At 34.9% G+C, this 17,569-nt stretch overlaps 4 protein-coding genes across 4 annotated transcripts; 3 read left to right on the forward strand and 1 right to left on the reverse strand.

Annotated features, from left to right (window-relative positions):
* The first annotated feature begins 28 nt into the window (after positions 1-28).
* On the forward strand, positions 29-6,759 carry LOC110441285. Its single transcript, XM_021484397.1, has 3 exons — positions 29-299; positions 1,533-2,874; positions 4,651-6,759. The coding sequence occupies exons 1-3, from the start codon at positions 109-111 to the stop codon at positions 5,212-5,214; spliced, it is 2,097 nt and encodes a 698-aa protein (XP_021340072.1). The 5' UTR covers positions 29-108; the 3' UTR covers positions 5,215-6,759.
* A 2,126-nt stretch (positions 6,760-8,885) lies between these two features.
* Positions 8,886-10,997, forward strand: LOC110441281. The gene is made up of 2 exons (XM_021484392.1): positions 8,886-9,402; positions 10,160-10,997. Exons 1-2 carry the CDS (start codon positions 9,155-9,157, stop codon positions 10,995-10,997), a joined length of 1,086 nt encoding a protein of 361 aa, XP_021340067.1. The 5' UTR covers positions 8,886-9,154.
* LOC110441284 lies at positions 10,825-15,498 on the forward strand. Its single transcript, XM_021484396.1, has 2 exons — positions 10,825-11,777; positions 13,393-15,498. The coding sequence occupies exons 1-2, from the start codon at positions 11,151-11,153 to the stop codon at positions 13,960-13,962; spliced, it is 1,197 nt and encodes a 398-aa protein (XP_021340071.1). The 5' UTR covers positions 10,825-11,150; the 3' UTR covers positions 13,963-15,498.
* A 153-nt stretch (positions 15,499-15,651) lies between these two features.
* On the reverse strand, positions 15,652-17,541 carry LOC110441282 (complement C1q-like protein 3). Its single transcript, XM_021484393.1, has 2 exons — positions 17,469-17,541; positions 15,652-16,124 (listed from the first exon to the last, which is right to left on the reverse strand). The coding sequence occupies exons 1-2, from the start codon at positions 17,539-17,541 to the stop codon at positions 15,652-15,654; spliced, it is 546 nt and encodes a 181-aa protein (XP_021340068.1).
* Positions 17,542-17,569: the final 28 nt, after the last annotated feature.

Consider the following 17,569-nt stretch of genomic DNA (forward strand, 5'->3'; position numbering starts at 1 on the left):
TATTAATATTATATGGAGTTTGGTAGGATAATATAATGTCTAAGTAGCAGTGACGTTTCAGGAGAAATCGTATTACAATGGCAAACTGGCGGAAGTGAACATCAGTTTATGTTTGTGATTATATTCAACCACTCAACGCCACACATGGCTATCCCCAGACAAGATGGTATACAGGATATCAATGCTGACCTACTTGATGATGTTTCGAACCAACCACCACCACTTCCTCCAAGAAAACCATTGAAAACTCAAGTGAAACTTACTGAAGAACAACATCGAAATAGAAAATCAAATCCCAGGTATGTCAATTGTTTTATTAATCAAAAGTATACTACTATTTTAAATAAGCAACGAACGAATATACAAAATATGTAAGAGTAAATGTTTGAGGATTCATTGAAGACGCATCTTTCTAAACGTGTCACATACTTGTAAGTGTGGTACCTTTTAGGAATACTGGAGCATTCCATTGCGAGTTATTGTTAAGTACGAACCACATCGTTTGAGCACACTTATTACATGTACGAAATCGTGCTTGAAAAGAAGTCAATTTGAAATTAAAAAGGGGAATGTGTGGAAAAAGAGTTGGATAGGCCCAATAAGGTTTGCTATCAATGTGTTCAGCTGTAGAAAACTAATTTCGTTAATCCCTGGACGTTCGTTGCAAAAGCATTTTACTCTGGAGAACAGTGTTAATGTGTGTTCACTGTAGAAAAATAATTCACGGTCCTGTAGAGTTATAAACGGGTGTCACTTTGGAGTACGAATTCGATATATTTTCTGTGCTTCAAAAGGTGTTTTACTGTATATAATGAACTATATAAGGGTATGGAAAACCAATCTCCTACAAGTGTCCCTTGCGCTTCGCTTCATTCTCATAGTAAACACAACATATTAAAAACCCCACAAAAAACGACACACAACGAATCCATACGAGACTGTTCGCTCACAATAGTGCAGTAATATATAGAAATAAATTGTATAAAATAGTTTTGTGTATTAAATAGTGTTTTGGAGAATGTGGTATTACGTAGAAATAAATGCCTTAAGTACAGGAAAAGACAAATGTATAGTGATATTCATCATCGATAAGTTATGAAATATATTGTGGTGAAGTTAAAAGTTAAGGTTCAATTTACGGATCACTATTGCAAACGACCAATACAACTTTATATATAATGTACGATAGGTTTCTTTTTTACTATTCAATAATTCAGAAAACGACTCTTAAAATTGATTGTAAGGGGAAACTATTCTTCTTCTCTAATTCTGTTAGCACTCTTTTTCCTTAAAAAATTATAGACATTTTATAACGTTTACATTACGTTCATAAACATGATAACCTTTATTAACGTATGCTTAAAACAATACATAATAACCAAAAATACAAGGTCTCGTTTCCGAATTGTACATATGAATTTTTATATTTAATTGAGGATTTAGATATGATTTGAACTGCAATAGACATATTCTGTAGACATAATTTATGTAGTATGTTGCTGATTCATATTTTGTGTTTGTTTTCCATATAGACTGCCAAAAACCGTAAACTTAATGACCTTTCCAAACGACAATGAAGACACAAATAAATTAGCAGCAAGCTGGGATGTCTCTACTGAAAATACATTCGATAACATCATTCCAGAATGTACCCTTTTAAACCTAAGTGGCAATTCTGAAACCAACGAAACACACCACAAGACTTACTGTGGATTAGAAACAAACATGTCCGACAGCCTTGACAAGTATTTTATTGGCGATTTGTTCAAGAAATCTTCTGACTTGGATTCAGAAACAAGACCCAGACTTTATACACCTGCTTTTAGTACATGTATCAAAGGTATTGAGGCCGTAAAATCTGCAAACAGTGTCGATTTACCAACACTGCCGGGAGAAAAACAAAACAAAAGTGATGGTTTGGAAGTGGTAGATTCTAAGAAATCCATCACACACCTCACGAATACACCGTCACAGTCGTCGAAACCTAACAAAATGAAGTCGGACTCGGCAAGATTTAAAAGGTCGAGGTTGATTTTGACAGACTGCTTCGGAGAAAACAGTTTGTATACATTAGACCATATGAATCCAAAACTCACAGTAGAAAACGTTCAGGATAGTGACACTGAATCTGAAGAAACAGATGATATTTGGGACACGCCGACACCTAGACAACATTACGTGTATTTAAAAAAGCTCAGAGAACTGGAACAAGAAGTGAACCAAATAGAACAGCTTCAGAAAGATATAAGTTCAACCGAAACTCTGAAAATATCAAACATACATCGTCCTAAGTTTTCCTCTCAGCGATCATTGAGCGATAGCGATATCTATATTTCGTTGGATTTTGAAGACAACATGGTAGGTCAAGATATCCCTAAAGAAGGGATTGTAGTCCAAAGTGATAATCATGACATGAAAAAAACCGCGAGCATAGACAATATCAACAGATGGACAAAAAAGGTCGGATCTAGTACAACAAAACATGATCCACCTAGTATGGGAGCATCATCAAGCTTTGAAAATATCAAAACCAAGCCCACCAAGCTGTGTGGAAGAATAACTAAACGCGATAAAGACAATTCGGATGGAACATCTCAAAAACTTTCAATCAAAGAAGACGCCCGGGCGGAGCTCTCATGTCCCTGTGAAAGACCGTGTGGACATGTTGAAAGGTTGGCGACAACACAAGGAGGTTTCATCTATGTTTCCTTCAAACAGTGTTCATGGGTTTCTTTGTACGACAATAAATACGAGAGAGTGTACCAGTTTGATACACCTGGCCGGGTGGATAGTCTGGCGGTGTCTTCCACCGGAGTCCTCTATGTCTCTTGTCCTTATCAGAAGAAGATTTGCATGTTGTCATCAAACCTTCAGGTATGCGTCGAAAGACTTAAAATACCACTTTTTCAAATGATAAATGTACGATCCAAAGTTTTGTAAATGCTTGTCTAGGTTGCATGAACATTTTGTTCCTATATCCTGGTAATTTAAATTCTAGACTTCTGCCTTTCATTTATTCTCTTATTATTCCTAATATGACGTATCTATGTAAAAGCTCTCAGTATTTTGTAGGATATTGCAGAATGATCTGATCTCTTCATGAAGCAATAATATATAATTATTTTGTTATGACTATTTTGTATATGCATGAAAACATATAAATAGAAAATGATTAGCAATATAGAATTTGAAATATCAATATAATTGGATCTTTCCACAATAAAATACATGTATATGTTAGAATCTTCCTTGGTCTAATTTCATATCACACTGTACACATTTGCATTCACGTTCTTAATCTATATATAGTCTATAGTTAATTTTCTTTTTTAGAGTTGGCTATGGTCCATCTTGTTAAATGATACAATCATAATAATGTCATATCCTATACAACATTCAGGGACTTTTGTTTAAGAACATTTGTGTTACATGAACATGAAAAGTGATATTTACGTGACTTCGTCACGGCTAATATCCTTTTCTCAGGTTCTTATAATCGCATGTTTATCTGAACAAAAGTAATTAATTGATAAATAGCAGATGAGATTAGTTTATGTCAAAGTTTTGATAAACACATCGTGACAAGAGACGCATGTGGCGTTTAGCTTAAAAATGTATGTAAAAGGCTACCTACATATTAAAAAATAAACTGTTTACCGTAGATAACATGCTCAACTTCAGTTAAATTAGTGGCCACCTTCCCTCGCCTCTAATCCATTTAACTTTCAGGAACACATATCTTCTCTTTTTGTTGTAATATTTTGACAGTATTTGATGTTTAGTGAAATAATCTGTGTATTTATTTGAGTGTGTATATTTTTCGTGTTTATTTATTAAACCCGAACATTTTCTAACCGCGATAATTTCCCGTTTGCAGTAATTATGTTGATGTTGTAACAAACGGAACAGATAACAACATTACTAGATACGCGAGGAGTGACATAGTCGTGATCGTTTAGGCCTGCCACTCGTGAATATGAAAAAATATCGCAATAACTTTGAACTTTCGTCATTGCAAGTACCAGAGAGTTATTGTAGTGCATTATAGTAATACGATCTTTAATGAAAACAGGAAGGGACTCGATTGAATGTGCATATCTCAGTTTATATTAATGAACTTCTGACTTTCGTTTGAATTGTTGCAGTGTAGAAGGAGTTTACATATCAAATTTAAGTGAAGCCTACATGTAAACATTCTGTTCGATTTTAAGAAAAACAAAAATGCAGTAAAAGTATTGTTCAAAACTAACATATCATTTAGGATGGTGTCTGATACGAGATCATCACCTCTCAACAGTCTGCATTGGCTGTTAATAATAGCTTCCTGGTATTTTCGAGTTTGTAAACATCACCTGTCTGTATCTATAGCATGCCTATAACTTAAAGTCAAACCTGCCTTAAGCACCCGCCTTCAAATGCCAATTGTTTGCAACTTAAATCAAGTATGTCTTTGAAACTAATTTTGTATAGCTAGAGTAAAACCTGCAAGCTATTGTTTCCTTTCGTGATGACACTCAAGCATATATAAACTGCATACAAAAGGGGGCCAATGAATTGTGTAAGAGCAAAGATAAAACGCCACTGTTTCCTTGCAGATGTTAATTATGTTTTTTGTATCTCGCTGTCCATTGTTTATTTCCTTTCTTTTAGTTGACAGTTCTGCACTCTTTCATCAAATTGTATCCACGCGGAGTTGCTGTATCACCGGACGACGGCACCCTGGTAGTCTGTATGGCGTCTACGGCTGAGGGGTATTCTATGCCAGGTCCTTCAAAGAACAGTTGTCTGATGCGATTTCAAGGCGAAATCCCCAACAAAGCCGGACAAATTGTGAACAAAAGAAATCATTTTGGATACCCAGTAAAGGTAATCATTAACATGAATGGATTTATATTAGTGTCAGATTTCGGTTTGAGATGTCTGTTTGTTTTGGATAAAGGGGGAAATATGTTGCAGACGTTTCCTTTACTAGGAGGAGTGCCACTGTGGCATATACATGCTCTTACAAGTAACTCCGTTAGCTCGTTCTACGTTGTTCAAGGAGGAGCTGGAACACTGTCAATCACACGACTAGGAGAATACCTAGGAACCTTCGAGGAGACATCGACATCAACTAAGTATGAACGTTTAGTAAAACGTACAGTTGAAACGGCTTCAATGAATACGGAGGGGCAGATAGTTCTAGCATCTGGAAATGTCATCACACTCGTTTAGCTCGTATACTAGTAATAAGGTGCGAAAAATGTCAGATTTCTTTTTACTGGAAAACAGTGACAAAAGTTGTTCGCTCAATTAGTGTAAATATAAGGGCAGATTTTTGGGCAGATTAAGCAGCCGCACATCATGCTACTAATCTTTTATGGTACTGTATAGGCGACGAACAATGTTGGATGCAAGTCTACTATTATGTGATTGTGTTGACAACATAAATAGAATCCTGCTTACAGATAGAACATCTTTTGCCAGGTAAAAAACGTATTAGGGGCAGGTGAGGGACTAAATAGACAGGCAAAAGTGACGCCCTGTGGTATATTCATATACTGTGATGCTTATTTGGTTTTACGGAATAGTGTACTCATACTTGTTTATTTATACACTAATCTATAATATTGTTTATTTACATCTCTCCCTTGTTCAGCTTAGTAAACTCTAACTGCGTTTAATTTTTCGTAAACGCAGAGAAAAAAAGTCTCGGCGGATTGATATTTGTTTCAAATATGACGCCGTACACGCTTCAGAGAGATAACAGTCCAATGGCACCATCTAGATACAGAGAACATATTCGGAATCCATTAGGTGTAACTATACAACGAAATAATGCTGACAAACTTATTATTCCAAGGATGCACATTCTCATATTTTTTTGGCGGTAACGTCAACAATGGCGGCTTTGTTCTGAAACATTCGACAGCGTCACTCCATGATCAGTGTATCACTGCGCGTACATGACGACCATTGAAAATAAACAGATTAGTTCGAAGAGCTTCTCACATTGCTTAATTTAAAAAAAAAAAAACATGAAAGGAAAAAAATACTGTTCACTCATATATCGATGAGGATTCATTGGAACTATATTGAATCATTAACACACTTTCTTAATGATTGACCTTCATTTTGCCGGCGTATACGGTAGTATAAACGCAGCTATTAATGAACATATTCTTTATTTAGTGCTAACGTGCACCATATAATATGTCCGTTGCCAACTTCGTTAATATTACCGTATACGCCGTCAAAACGATGTTCATTTCTTCAATGCATTAAACCAAATCTTGGTAAGAAATTGGGTTTAGAAATTAAATCAATGATACTGTATATGATATGCATTTTATATATATTTCAAACGAACTTTATCATGTAGACTTGTTGTAAGAAAAAAGGTTTCATATCATCAACAGTGTTAGAAATATGCATGACGTGGTGGATATTTTTGTATAATAAAGATCTATAGCGAACATAATCGTATATTTCCAAAAAAGATGGCGTTCTGGAAACTGAAAAGAAAATATCAGATTACATAAGTGCTACATGTAATGATATTACTGGTAATACTGAGCAATTAATTTGGAGTATTCAAACATTGAATCATGAAGAAGCCGATAATTGACAAAAAACATGTAAGAAATATACATAAATCGGCATTATTAAAGTTGTAACAGTATGTTTATTGAAAGAGTGGCATGTAACTAATTCATATACTCTTGATCATAAAACCTACATCAGTGTATATGTGTATATGTTACGAAGGAAAATAAACAAGGGAAATAATTTAACTGTTGTTGTTTGTTAATTCCAGATATGAGAAGTAAATACTTCCTTATACACATACGCCGTTGGATATAAATGTACATGAACAGCCTCGATTATAGATAGATAGAGGATCGCAATGACACGTTTCACTTATACTTTATAATATGTATACATGAAAAACAAAATGTAGACTTTATGGAATATTCTTGATAATCAGAATACGGCAAAGTGATATTTAAGATAGAAAAATAAAATGAATAGAAACATATTGTCAACTTCGTAAATAATTTGGAACTTTGATGTTTTCATTTGCCAACAAATGCATGGTTAAATCCAGTTATAATGGCGTTAGCAATATTACATCTGAAATTGATATTTTTATCGAATTAACATTGATCTTCAAAGGTTAAGTTTTTAAGTCTTATGTCTTCACTTTAAGCATATAGATGCCCATACATCATAAAACCGTACCAATATACGCTTATGTGAATTTTTTAGACGTTTATAATTAGTTGTTAAATATGACAGATTCCTAAATACATAATATAACATAAAGTGATGAAGGTCTCTGGACAATAAAATGATTGTATTATTTGACATGCGTCCTGCTTGCTATTCTAGATCAATTAAAAGCATTAAGATTTTGGAGACAGATATCAATTATTTTCGGTAATATGAATTTATATATTAAGTTATAAAATTATATTTTCAAACAATTTATCACAATGCAAGAAATTAATTTTGAGTGTCTGTTTCAGTGCGGAATGCAAGTGCTTATTCGTGTATTGTTTACAGTCATGTTATAGTATCCGTTTAATTATTAGGCGACGTAACATAACTTCCTTTTTTCTAGAACATTCCTATGCGGCAGACTTTCTGACTCTGACGACAATTTTAATTGATCTAGAATAGAAAGCAGGACATATATCAAATTGCACAATCATTTGTTATAATTCCTTCAAAAAAAAAAAATCATTTTCAAATCCTTCTTTCCCTTGCAAATGGATAATGCTTTCAAGCATAACGTATATCTATAATGGACCTGTTGCCCTAAACTCAGTTGTTAAAATTCCAATAAGATTCTATCTGATGAAGACATGCGTATAGAAATTATCATTAATTGTTTAAGTTTATAAATTGATATAAATACTGAAACTTATAACCATCAGACGATAAAGAGAGAATAGACCTCTTTAGCTAACTAAGCTCAAAGCTACTTTCCCAATGAGTCCGGATCAAAGGTCTAACATTGTAAACACATGTTAAACATGTAGATGATCCTGATCACTGATTCCATCATTTGAGTCATCACCTCGTTTTGAAAGATATCCTACTTAAGTGCGGAAATTGCCACGAAATTTTAACGTTCTAAATATATATTCTTTATCTCTATGTGTACTATGAATTCGTGCTTAGTTTTCTCAAGACATTTATTTATATATATTTTTTATAAATTGTTTTATCACATAATGTACTGTGTTATCCAGTGAATATACTCTTGTCAAAAACTCTTCAAATTTCATATTAAATTATCTTACACTCGTTTTCATTTACATGTAATATGTAATTGATGAAACTCGTCACGATTTTTCCATTTTAGCTCGCCAGAGGCTCGCTTAATTGATTTTTTTAGACACTTTTCATAAATCTCATATGAAATGGAAACTCATGTTAGATCCTTTATATAATGCTTGCTTTTTTGTCACGGATCAGTATCCATCACAAAGTCATTTTAAAATAGAACAGAAAAATAATGTTTGCAATATTTGTTAAAATTTCACATTCATGTACCTTGACAATGTATGGCATCGATCTTTCCTATAGTTTGCAAATAGTGCTCGTGTAAGGTTTTCATTCACAGTAAATAGCAGTGACTGATATTCACTGATAAATGGCATTCCCAATATAAGAAAGATAAGGGAGGGAATTACCATACTTAATGAAAATATGAGTAAGTGTACACCAGTTAACAGACAAGGAAATAGAAAGTAATAGAAATATTGATACGCGTAAAACCACAGTTAGGTTTAGTCTGTCAGTAAAACCTGTTTCCGTCCCTTTGTCGCCTCAGTTCGTATGTGTATAATATGATATATTTATTATATACATCAAATTATTGTAAACTTCGGCAGAGCTGAACACTGAAGAGGCAGACCAATATGTAGTTCGTGTTTTTCTTTATCTTTCGACCGGTGACATTTTCGAAGAACCATTGAATTTTCTGTAAATGCTCGACCTTATGTCTAAGATCAACATTTCCAATTTATACTTGATCCTCGGTTTCTACACGAAGAGTATCCATTGTCCAGAAGGATATATTTCATCAGGAAGTGCTAGCTAACATTTTGTGATTAATATCAAGAGAGGATTACTCACATACCGTAGGAAACTAATCTCCCTCGACATGTTTGATCCCAAGTCCCCGGATCGTAGTGACTGGGATTCCAAAAGTACTCTAATACTCCAAGATAGTCCACCTCCTGTTCCACCAAGAAAGAAAATTGATCCGAAGTCCCCGGATCGTAGTGACTGGGATTACAAGGGTACTCTAATATTCCCAGATATTCCACCTCTAGTTCCACCAAAAAAGAAAATAACCAATCAAGTAACGATTCGAGACGTTCTGTATGAAGAGGATGTATTAAAGTGCAGGTATGTAAATGCTGATAAAATGTATAAGGATCGGCATTCATTTTGACGGCGCATGCCGTTACCTTGTAGTTTGAGTATATTCTGACTCAGTTTAAATGAAACACTACTTTGAGTTCCAATATACGTTGTTACCAATAAGGTGTAAATTGATAACGGGATTATATAGGCACCTTTCCCTTTCAGCTGTATTCTTCCTTTGTTTTGGAACACTTTAGACAAACACGTTTAATTCCTTTGGCTGAAAGTCCCAATACCAATGGTGTTTTTCTAGATTGGCAATGTCTGTAAGTAAAAAATGTGTTCTGTGTTCCCGTTTCTGTATCGCCTTTATATTATTTTTAACAGGCCCTGCCTTGCTACGTGTATTTAGTGATTCTTATACATGTATCTGAAGGATATTCGATCGTTAAACAAAAACAACAACAATTTAATGACTGGAAATAAACAACAACTTAAACCCACCATATATGAAATATAATTCTTTAAGAAATTACAAAATGGTAGTATACAAAGGGTGGGGTTGGGTAGGGGTTGGAGGGAAAGTTTAAAACTCTTCATTCACTGTCTGCCAACTCAAGCAATAGCAATGGTGTATCGCGTGACTGACATTGAGAAGACTACTTCGGTTTAAAAAAAAAAAAACGTTTTCTATTTTAGTTTTAATTAATAAAAAATAATGCTTTGTTCCGTGTGATATCACCATGAGTGTGATAATAAATTGTATTGTATTGATTATTATATCTTTCATACATTTCAGTCGGGCAGGCCAAACCAATGCACAAAGAGTTTCGATCGATCTTATTACATTTGAGGACGAGCTAGAAGCTGGAGAATCGACACCAATCAGTTCCAAATGTTCCGAAAACTCGAGGAAATTGGATAGTAGAAATCCGGAACTTTTTCAGTCGATAAATGTCGCCAAGTCAGAAAAGAAACAAATCCAAGATACATCGAGCCGTGAATCATTCATGATAAATCTTGATATGTTTTTCAAAGATGATTTGTTCAAATCCCCTTTTAATGCCGTCGATTCAGAGAGTAAAAATGTTCAGCAACCCTCTGAATTTTTCACCTTTTCACCTAAGGAAGGAACCTTGCAACATGTGAGTGACGATGCTGCCATGAATCCATTTACTTCAGTGACAGATGGTTTGATCTGGAATCCATTTAATCCAGCTACTTCTGAGGACGAGAGTGGCTATTTGGTACCCAAATCATCACAACAGTATGAAAGAGCTGCTTTTAATTCCGGAAACAACACACAATCAAGAGTGTCTGAACCGAGGAAATGGTCATCGAGTAATCCTTTTCAAAAGGAGAATTTTGCGTTTGAATTACAATTTCCTGACGACAACAAAATTGAAACACTCAACCCAAAAGCGTTCGAAAGCTGTCTACTGNAACAATTTGGTCCATGGGAATATGATGACGTCATTTCATACAAAGGAAATTCTGGGCGACACGTGAGAGATGAATTGGTCTTGAATCCATTTGTTCCAGCTACTTCTGAAAACGAACAGACGAAAGAGACAAATGCATGTCAATATTCCATCGGTGGTGTTTTCGATTATTCAAGAATGCGTGAACATCAATAACGTAAACATAATGAAGACGAGAGTGGCTATTTCGTACCCAAATCATCACAACAGTATGAAAGAACTGCTTTTAATTCCGGAAACAACACACAATCAAGAGAAAAACACCAAAGAAAGGAGCTTTCAGACAACGAGGAAGACGACTACATACGGATGGGACCTGCAAGAAATACCGAGTTTTCCTGCGAGTACAAATCACACCAGAATAAAGTCGACGAAAACCAGCGACGCCATCAAAAAGCTGATTTAAAATCTGACACCGTCGAAAATACAGGAATATCCGACACCTGCCGTCGAAGTCTATTGTCCCAACGTTCGCTTAGTGACAGCGCTATATATAAGGGAGTCGATGTTGACGACAACAAGACGCGAACCTGTGGGAAGTACGAGCACAGTGAAAGAAAGCAAGTGAAAACATCTTCAAGCAAAGATAACATTGAATGTAAAGCAAAAAGAAGCCTTTGGTCTCGAATAGCTAAATGTATTGTAAAAAACTCCAAACAAACATCTACAGAACATTTAAATTGGCAAACGAAGCTCGTTTGTGCATGTGGGGGTTCATGTGAACGAATAGACAGTTTGGCGTTATCATCAGATGGACACATATGGGTGTCGTTCCTCCACTGTTCCTGGGTATCAGTGTATGTCCACGAATACATTCCCGTTCGTAAGTTTGACGCTGGATGCATAGTTGACTGTCCAGCTGTATCCCCGGCTGGTGTGCTTTACATCTCTTGTCCAATGAAGAAGCAGATTCTGATGCTCTCCAAAAACCTCGAGGTATGTGATTATATCAGTTTATTCTACTTAGATACATTTGAATGTGCTTGTGATTACCATTAGATGTTTACAGTTTCATTGCTATGGCGCTTTATACCACTTATAGATTTACTAAACATCCAAATGACTATGAATGTAATATTAAAGATATTTAATATTCAAAATTACAATGAAAAGGTTCATAATGTATATTATCTCACAAATATCCTAAAATACTAATTAAAAAACATTTTTGGTGAAATATTAATATTGTCATTACTTCATCCTTGTACGCTATTGATAAATAACAGTATGTTTTTAGTTTTGCTGTCCATTAAGTAAATTTATTTTATTTCTACCTAACAGTACCTGCGGTAATGGCAGCGTTGCGTTACTTAACGTTTGAAGCTATAGGTCGATTTGTAGGGATATGTGTTAACCAAATGATTCAAAATAGAATAATATTAAAATAATCTATAGAAACAAAACAGTACAGATAAATTCGTTTATACCTGTTAAAGTTTTATAAGTTTTTTCTTCCAATAATATATTTATTATGTAAATACCGTTGTAAATGTTTGTATTTGATACTAAACGGGTGCCTTCGTGGCGCATTGAATAGCAGGATAACAGAAAAAGAATGATGTAGCTAAAGGTTTTCAGGGTTTTGTTTTATGAGGGAGGGATTTCATAGTGACTTTGATATACACCGGTATTAAAGAAAAATCCGGAACCCAGTACTTCAGTACCGATTTCATGTTAAAGATAATGTAATTGTAATGATTCGGATTGTACTTTTGAACTATCATTATGTTTAAATTAATTCGAGTAAAAAAATAAATACACCATGTCACACAATTTAAAAAAAGTATGTATCATTGTTATCTTATTCTTTTTTCTTTATCTTGTAAGCTGGAAAGAGCAAAATTCATACTTTTATATAATATTAAAATGACTTTACCAATTCTAGAGGTTTGCCAAAAATGTGCACGTAATTCTTTATTGATTTACTTCTGATAAGGTCGAATTCAATTCTATGTAATACATGTCACCAAACTACAATTTTCACAATTTAAGATTGTGTTCTTCCAAAGTGGGCGAAACTGATTCTCACCTGTTATTATACAATTCTGTTTGTTTCTCAGGGGGTTTAACTTTAGATATATAGATTGATATATTCATTCTGTACCAGACAAATATAAAGGTACATTTATCCTTTGTTTAGATAAATTAAAAATACAAACATTACTATGTTACTAATGATTCAGGATTTGCCTTTATCTAACAGATAACTCAATCGAAACCGAGACTTAAAAAAGCCTCAATTAATCCAATACTTCCTCCTTTCGAGATGTGTCCTTACTTCATGGGTGTACACGTTTCTATAAGAGCCAGAAACATATGCCAATCATCTAGTTTCTCTTCAACAATTAATGTTTCGTAAGGTTTCACAAAAGACGTTTACTTTTTTCCATCCCGACGTTCATTTCCTACTTGATTTTTTTTTCAAATTTCATGATATTGTCTATATTTCTTTTATTTAAATAAAATGCATATTTGCGTACATTATCCACATTCGATTTGGCATTCATGATGTTAAATTTAAATCGAAACTAAAGATCTGTTTTTATTACAGTTGATTATAATGGGCCAGTTCAATAAACTGCATCCAAGGGGTCTTGCAATATCCCCAATAGATGGAGCTGTGGTCGCCTGTATGACGTCACAAATGGTCGGAAACGTCATGAAAGGTCCATCAAAGAATTGTCTGATGAAATTTCCAGGAAAAAAAGCAAACGAAAAAGGACAAGTTCTGAACAAAGAACACTTTCTAGGATATCCTTTGAGGCTCGCTATCAATGTCAATGGATATATATTAGTTTCAGATTTCGGTTTGAAATGTATTTTTGTTGTAAGTCAAGAGGGACACATGTTGAACGTCTTTTCGACTGTGGGAGATAGACTTTTTTGTCAGGTGCATAGCCTTACAAGTGGTCATGGAGAGTCGTTCTACGTTGTTCATGGTGGACGTGGTCAATTGTCCATCACTCGACTAGGCGAATACCGGGGCACCGTGGTCGAGACGGCGACATCGCGACGACTAGATCCGGATATTTATTGTAAAGTTAGAGCAACTGCAGTGGTACAGAATGGTCAGCTTGCAGTCACATCTGGAACTATTATCAAATACGTTTCTCCGGATTGATAACTCCATTTTTGCAGTTTCGGATATAAACAGGGTTTTCCTGTATGAAATTAATTGTTAGAAGCGACATAGGTGATTAGGGTCAATATGATGTGTTATTGTGTACATTTAAGTTGAAGTAACCCGAACTAACTACACAAGTGCGGGTTAGTTATTAAGGTCAAGTGCATTTTTAATACACGTATAACAGCATTTTAAGTGCGATATAGAATAATTTAGTCATGAGAGGGAAACAGATGATTATGCATGTGTTATGTAGAGAAAGATGCGAACTATATTTTGTGCAATGTAGCGAAGAGCCCTGCCTCTAGTTCTATTAACATGTAATCACATTACTAAATTTGCTAACGCGTTGATAAATCTTCAACACTGTGTGTTTTCGTATTTTTTGACGGACAACGGGAAATTTATCGTCTTTTATTACGTAGTGCACATGCAGGGCAAACCGTTATGTGACAGGTAACTACCGAATTAATTAATCATCCGGTAGTTAAGGAGTCTATTTTCAAATCAAACTAGTTGACCTCCTGAAATGCTTATAAAGCCGCAAAAATACGACCTTTTGAATGAGATTACCAAAGCTGCATAACGTCGGCTGCTTTATCTGGAAAGGTTTTTGGGTTTTATATGTTGACTGAAGATAATAGGGTTGTATTGTGCCTTTAGAAATACGCAGTCTGTTATTGAGAAAACAAAAATAACATTGAAGTCATGCATTTGTTAATTCAAAGCTACATTTTTACTCTTAACACTTTTCTACCGTAATGGTTATCTCCCTTATTCTAACATTTATATCATAGTGGTACTTCTGGCTGATTAGCTTGGCCTACGTCTTCGATGTTTGTTTAGAATGAATAATTGTAGTAGACATGTTTTTAAATCGATTACATCTTGGTATCCGACCCCAAAGGTACTATTTGACGAATTATGTTCTTTATCGTACAGGACAACACATGTAGAGTACCCGCAGATAATTTCGATTATTATATTTCACTTTGTGGGCCATAATTTAACAAAGTGCGATCTTTAAAATTTTATTTATCAATGTATTACTCTACATCATTTATGGAGTAAAAACAGTATCGCTCGGTTTGCAGCTTTCCTTTCCAAGATCTGACATTTCTGTTTGTTTGCACGCAAGTACCCGTTCATGGGTAGATCACTAGTCAACTCAGTTGGTGCATGACCTAACCGTATTGAAAACATGCAGTCAAAATCCAATACAACCAGAATGTCTTCTATCATTTATGTAATTTACTGTCGTTTAACTCGATGTGGCATGTATTGACTAGCCGTATCGTGTGGTGTCAATTGATCCTGCCTTTGTTGTAAGGTAATTAAATATCTTAAAACTGTTAGCATTGATTAAAATAAATCCATATATTTTAAGAGGAATGCTTTATTTTCTTAAGCATTAACTATTTACACCAATGAAATGTTAAAAAACAGAAACAGAAAAAGAAATGTAATAATTTAGGAAATGAATGACTAAAATAGTTCTATAGAAAAAAACTACTTTATTTGACATTTATCTATTTTCAGTTGCATGCTAAAAATTGAAAAATGTTTTTTTTTTACAATGCAAAATAAAATACAGTCTTGTAAATATTGGTTTATTTCGTTTTTATTTGAAATCTGCCACCCAAAATACGACAAAATTGTACAAACATAAACTTACATAATTTTAAATTAAGAAGAATCACTTTGAGCCATGTCCATTTCACCAATCAGATGTCCGACGAAAGTACCATAAACCTTATTTTTCTGGCCAAAGAGGGTGAAGCTCTGGTCCTGTCTGACCTGGACGAAAACTCTCTCCCCTTTTCCGACGAAGACAATGACAGAGTTACCTGCAGAGGTATGGCTGCTGTAACCGGCCAGAGAAACAAGGAGCTCTGTATTTTTAATCAGTTCCAGCCACATCGCGTGATCAGTATTAGAATCGTAGGCATGAAAATCAAATTTGTAAATTCCTGATTTGGGAGCAGTAAACACTCCAGTGTTTCTGTCGTATCCACCTCCAAGGTTGGTAAAAATCTTGTCATATCTAACAGTATCACCGGAGTTCCCTGTCACTGTGCGTGTAAGCGCTGCAGCGAATGCAACCACGTGTTTGTCGTCATGATGATCGTTATATGTCTGCGATGCAGTTGTTGAGGGACCTAAGAAAGACAAAACGTAGAATTAGTGCTTATATAAATAGTAGCTATCACGTTTTAGTAGCATGTCCATCGTAAGATGAAACTCGTATATGCTCATAAGTGAGTCATTATTTGTAAATTAGAATACTAAATTTAACATGTAAAATTTAAACTTGTATATAATTTAGTGAAATCTGACATGACCTTGTGACTGATGATGTAAAATAACTACTTTAAAACGATAAAAGGAAGTATCTATTTAGAGGGATACAACCAAAATTCAAATATATGATTAAACACTCAGGAAATGACTAAATGTGTGGCCTCTCCAGACACACTTAACGTAAGTGTATGAATACACTTGAGCTGATTTTACCGTAACAACAACTTCCTTATTGCCAATTTGCTTAGGGGAAACGCATTTTAAGAAAAAGGGAATTTATAAATAAGAATGGGGAAAAAGACTGGGGTAACAAGAAACCAACGAAGATAGAGCATCGGGATACAAGAAGTCGAATCAGCAATTGTTCCTCCCCAGGCCCCTCCCTAATGAACGATAGGAAATTGGTGGGACAGAGAACAAGATTGAGGCAAACTGAAGTCACACATCAAAGTATAAGCTCCCGTATCGTTCTCTGTATTGTGGAAATGTACAATAATACTTTACATTGACGTAACACAAGGAAGAATTTACTCGTACTCAAATTTACATTTTTAAAGGAGTCGGATGTCCTGATGACACAGAAACAGTGGTTTTTACACCGTAGTTCATATAGTGACAATGCGAAATCCAATCTGTAGAAAAATAAAATGACAACAAAGAATATAGGCAGCATCATGTTTTCAATAATTATTTTGTTTAATTACGGTAGCAATATTTTATTATGATATATATCTAAGCCAACACTGTTCATTCACTTGTATATATGTAAATGTGTTTTTATTGTCATCGCTTAATAGGTAACTCTCGGCGCCGTTCATCTGACCGATACAACGTACAAACTTCATTGCCCCGTGAACAGACCACGCCACCGTATGTATCGGCAAACCTCGGGTGTTTTATCTACGCTTACAGAAATAGCCACTGAGGAGTTCCGAATGGATTTCCCACCGGTCGGACCAATGTTGTCGAAGCCCCTTAACGGCCCTCAATCTGTTTCAGCACAATCTGTTTCAAACTTAAACTATGACGTGTTCGACCGAAAGTCTTTTTCATATAGAAAAAAAAAAAAAAAATGTTAACGTTTTTTCTTTAATGGTTGATTACGTGCATGCCCTAATTGTGCTTTAATTGAGGGAAAATATGACCGCTCTCTCCGACCCACAAAATTGAGTACATCTAATGACAAGTTACCTTAAACGTACTTGTAGGACGTGAGCATATAGTCACGCGGGTGTATGAGTTGTACGTGACGTTAAATATTGTCTTATTTCGCATGGAAGGAGACACGTGATGATTTATATTT

Source organism: Mizuhopecten yessoensis, unplaced genomic scaffold (genome assembly GCF_002113885.1).
Source record: "Mizuhopecten yessoensis strain PY_sf001 unplaced genomic scaffold, ASM211388v2 scaffold715827, whole genome shotgun sequence".
NCBI classification, from domain to species: Eukaryota; Metazoa; Mollusca; class Bivalvia; order Pectinida; family Pectinidae; genus Mizuhopecten; species Mizuhopecten yessoensis.

Coding starts and splice junctions, on each gene's coding strand:
- LOC110441285 (XM_021484397.1), top strand. CDS start 109: ATGTTTGTGATTATATTCAACCACTCAACGCCACACATGGCTATCCCC. Junction 300..1,532: donor AATAGAAAATCAAATCCCAG/GTATGTCAATTG, acceptor TTTTCCATATAG/ACTGCCAAAAACCGTAAACT. Junction 2,875..4,650: donor TGTTGTCATCAAACCTTCAG/GTATGCGTCGAA, acceptor CCTTTCTTTTAG/TTGACAGTTCTGCACTCTTT.
- LOC110441284 (XM_021484396.1), top strand. CDS start 11,151: ATGGGACCTGCAAGAAATACCGAGTTTTCCTGCGAGTACAAATCACAC. Junction 11,778..13,392: donor TGCTCTCCAAAAACCTCGAG/GTATGTGATTAT, acceptor TTTTTATTACAG/TTGATTATAATGGGCCAGTT.
- LOC110441282 (XM_021484393.1), bottom strand. CDS start 17,541: ATGCGAAATAAGACAATATTTAACGTCACGTACAACTCATACACCCGC. Junction 16,125..17,468: donor TATATGCTCACGTCCTACAA/GTACGTTTAAGG, acceptor TGTCTTTCTTAG/GTCCCTCAACAACTGCATCG.